General features: G+C 44.8%; 1 protein-coding gene across 1 annotated transcript in view; it reads right to left on the reverse strand.

Annotated features, from left to right (window-relative positions):
* Window positions 1–2,500, reverse strand: part of LOC143292699 (BAI1-associated protein 3-like) — a 297,052-nt gene that overhangs the window by 8,229 nt on the left and 286,323 nt on the right. The window contains 3 exon segments of the mRNA XM_076603214.1: window positions 441–554; window positions 1,092–1,238; window positions 2,326–2,394. Coding sequence (XP_076459329.1) covers window positions 441–554; window positions 1,092–1,238; window positions 2,326–2,394 — 330 coding nt within the window.

Here is a 2,500-nt window from a genome sequence, read left to right on the forward strand (position 1 = left end):
CACACGTAACATGTTACATGGCTGTCTGAATGTGTATGTGTGTGTGTGTGCCTGAAATTAGATTGAATGAGACAGGAAACGAATGATGAGCTCCTACTGGCAGCCGTCAGTCGGCTCTACCCGAGTAGTTTACCTGTTGTGCAAAATTAATGACCTCGTGTTTTGTAAAGCGCTTAGAGCTTAGTCTCCGACCGAGGATAGGCGTTATATAAGCATCCATATATCATAAATAATCTATGAAATGAGAGGCTTACTACACCTAACAAAACAAAAAAAATAAAAAAAAGACATACAAAAAACCCCCCCAAAAAACAAAAACAAAAAAACAAACAAAACAAAACAAAACAAAACAAAACAACAACATGGAACTCGGACAAATTAATGATTTTTTAATTTTTTTTAAATTAAAAAAAAAAAATATAATGTTTGTATCTTCCAACCTGAAACTCATCCACCAGAATGTCGTCCATCTCCAGACCCTTGCCGTTGGCGTAGAAGAAGTCCACCAGAAGGCTGAGGGCGTCAAACATCCGCTGATAGAACGACGGAGGCCTCTGGAACCCCCCACACACCGTCATGATCATAACTGCAGCGTGTTTGGTTCCTTTCACGCTGGTAATTGTGTGACTCTATTTAGAGTATCCGATCACATATATACGCGCCACCCCCCGCCCTCTCTCTCTCTCTCTCTCTCTCTCTCTATATATATATGCAATATGCACACCACACACACATACACACAAATATGTATACACACGCTCACATTCATATTCACGCAGAGACAAAGATAGGCAACCCCCCGCCCACCACCTCCGCCCACCCGACGCACACACAAACACAGACACACGTACACACACACCGATAATACTCACCGCCGAAACACATACCAACAACACGCCCCCCTTCACACACACACACACACTCATACGCACCCGTGCACAGTCACACACACACACACATACACACGCACTCACTCACTCACTCACACACACACACACACACACACACACACACACAAAACATCCATCCGCCTCCCCTCCCCCCCCCCCCCCCCCCCCAATTTATTCACAGAGCAGTGTCCACACACTGACCATCTCCTCCGTCTCCATGACCTCGTTGAACTCTTCCAGGGTCTCCTTCCAGATGGAGGCCAGGATGCGGTCAAAGTTGGTCTTTAGCAGGTGGCTGTTCAGGGTCAGCAGGTTGCTGTCCAGGTACTCCAGCAGGTCCCCGATAGCCTGGGTCATGCAGGTAGTGTGTGTTGTATTGGATTAAAAGCATAAACACGATGGGCGAATTAGCTGATTGGTTAAAGCGTTGAACTTTCAATCTGAGGGTCCAGGGTTCGAATCTCGGTAACGGCGCCTGGTGGGTAAAGGGTGGAGATTTTTCCCCGATCTCCCAGGTCAACATATGTGCAGACCTGCCTGTGCCTGAAACCCTTCGTATGCATACGCACGCACAAGATCAAATACGCACTTTAAAGATCCTGTAATCCATGTCAGCGTGATCAGGGTGATGGAAACAAGAACATACCCAGCATACACATCACCGAAAACGGAGTATTGCTGCCTACATGGCGGGGTAAAAACGACATATATGTAAAAGCCCACTCGTGTACATACGAGTGAACGTTAGAGTCACAGCCCGCGAACGAAGAAGAAGTAGGAGAAAAAACATAAAAACTATACATAACCATTCACATACCCCCCTCGCTCCCCATGCCGACACACACGCATACACACCCTCCCACTCAAAACACCCACAAACACCATCGCACAATATTACATCACAAAAACTCACTGCAAACAATATCTCGGCTTGAAGCTTTCATCTGGATGGTTCCATAGTAGATGAAAACCCAAAATGAAGGTTCCAAGCTAAAATATAGTTGTTGTTATTTTTCAAAACCCACTTCTGACACTACCCCGCCCCCTTCTTACTGGTGTACTTTGTGGCATGTCATCATCATCAGATGACCCGAATCGCTTCAGTTGATCAACGACAACATTGCTTTCGTTTTTCTATCACGTTTTCATTGTTGCTATTGTCGACGTTGTGCAGAAAATCAAACAAACTCTTGCCACCTCTTCTGTTGTGCCATTCATGCTGACATGTTCAACAGGTCTTTGCTTTATAAAACGCAAAAAAACAAAGCATCAGAAATGAGCAAAAAATTACCGAGAAATTGCTTCGAACACTCATGAAGGCAGTCGCCATTTGCAAGGGAGTTAAGCGTACACAAATGAGTGGCTGGACACCCAGTTATGCAATTACCCCTAAACGGAACTGAAATGCTTAAAATATGTGGCCTCTTGTTCTCACCTCTTCCGCAGGCAAAGATTCAGGCGCCCAGTTGAGATGGAACACGTCTTTCTTGATGTCAGGGCGCATCTTCCATGGGGAGGAAAAAGAGGCAAATGAACAAACAATTAAAAAAAAACCCACACAAACAAACAAAAAAAACAACAAAAACAAAAACAAAAACACAACAACAACA

Source organism: Babylonia areolata, chromosome 1 (genome assembly GCF_041734735.1).
Source record: "Babylonia areolata isolate BAREFJ2019XMU chromosome 1, ASM4173473v1, whole genome shotgun sequence".
Classification (NCBI taxonomy): domain Eukaryota; kingdom Metazoa; phylum Mollusca; class Gastropoda; order Neogastropoda; family Buccinidae; genus Babylonia; species Babylonia areolata.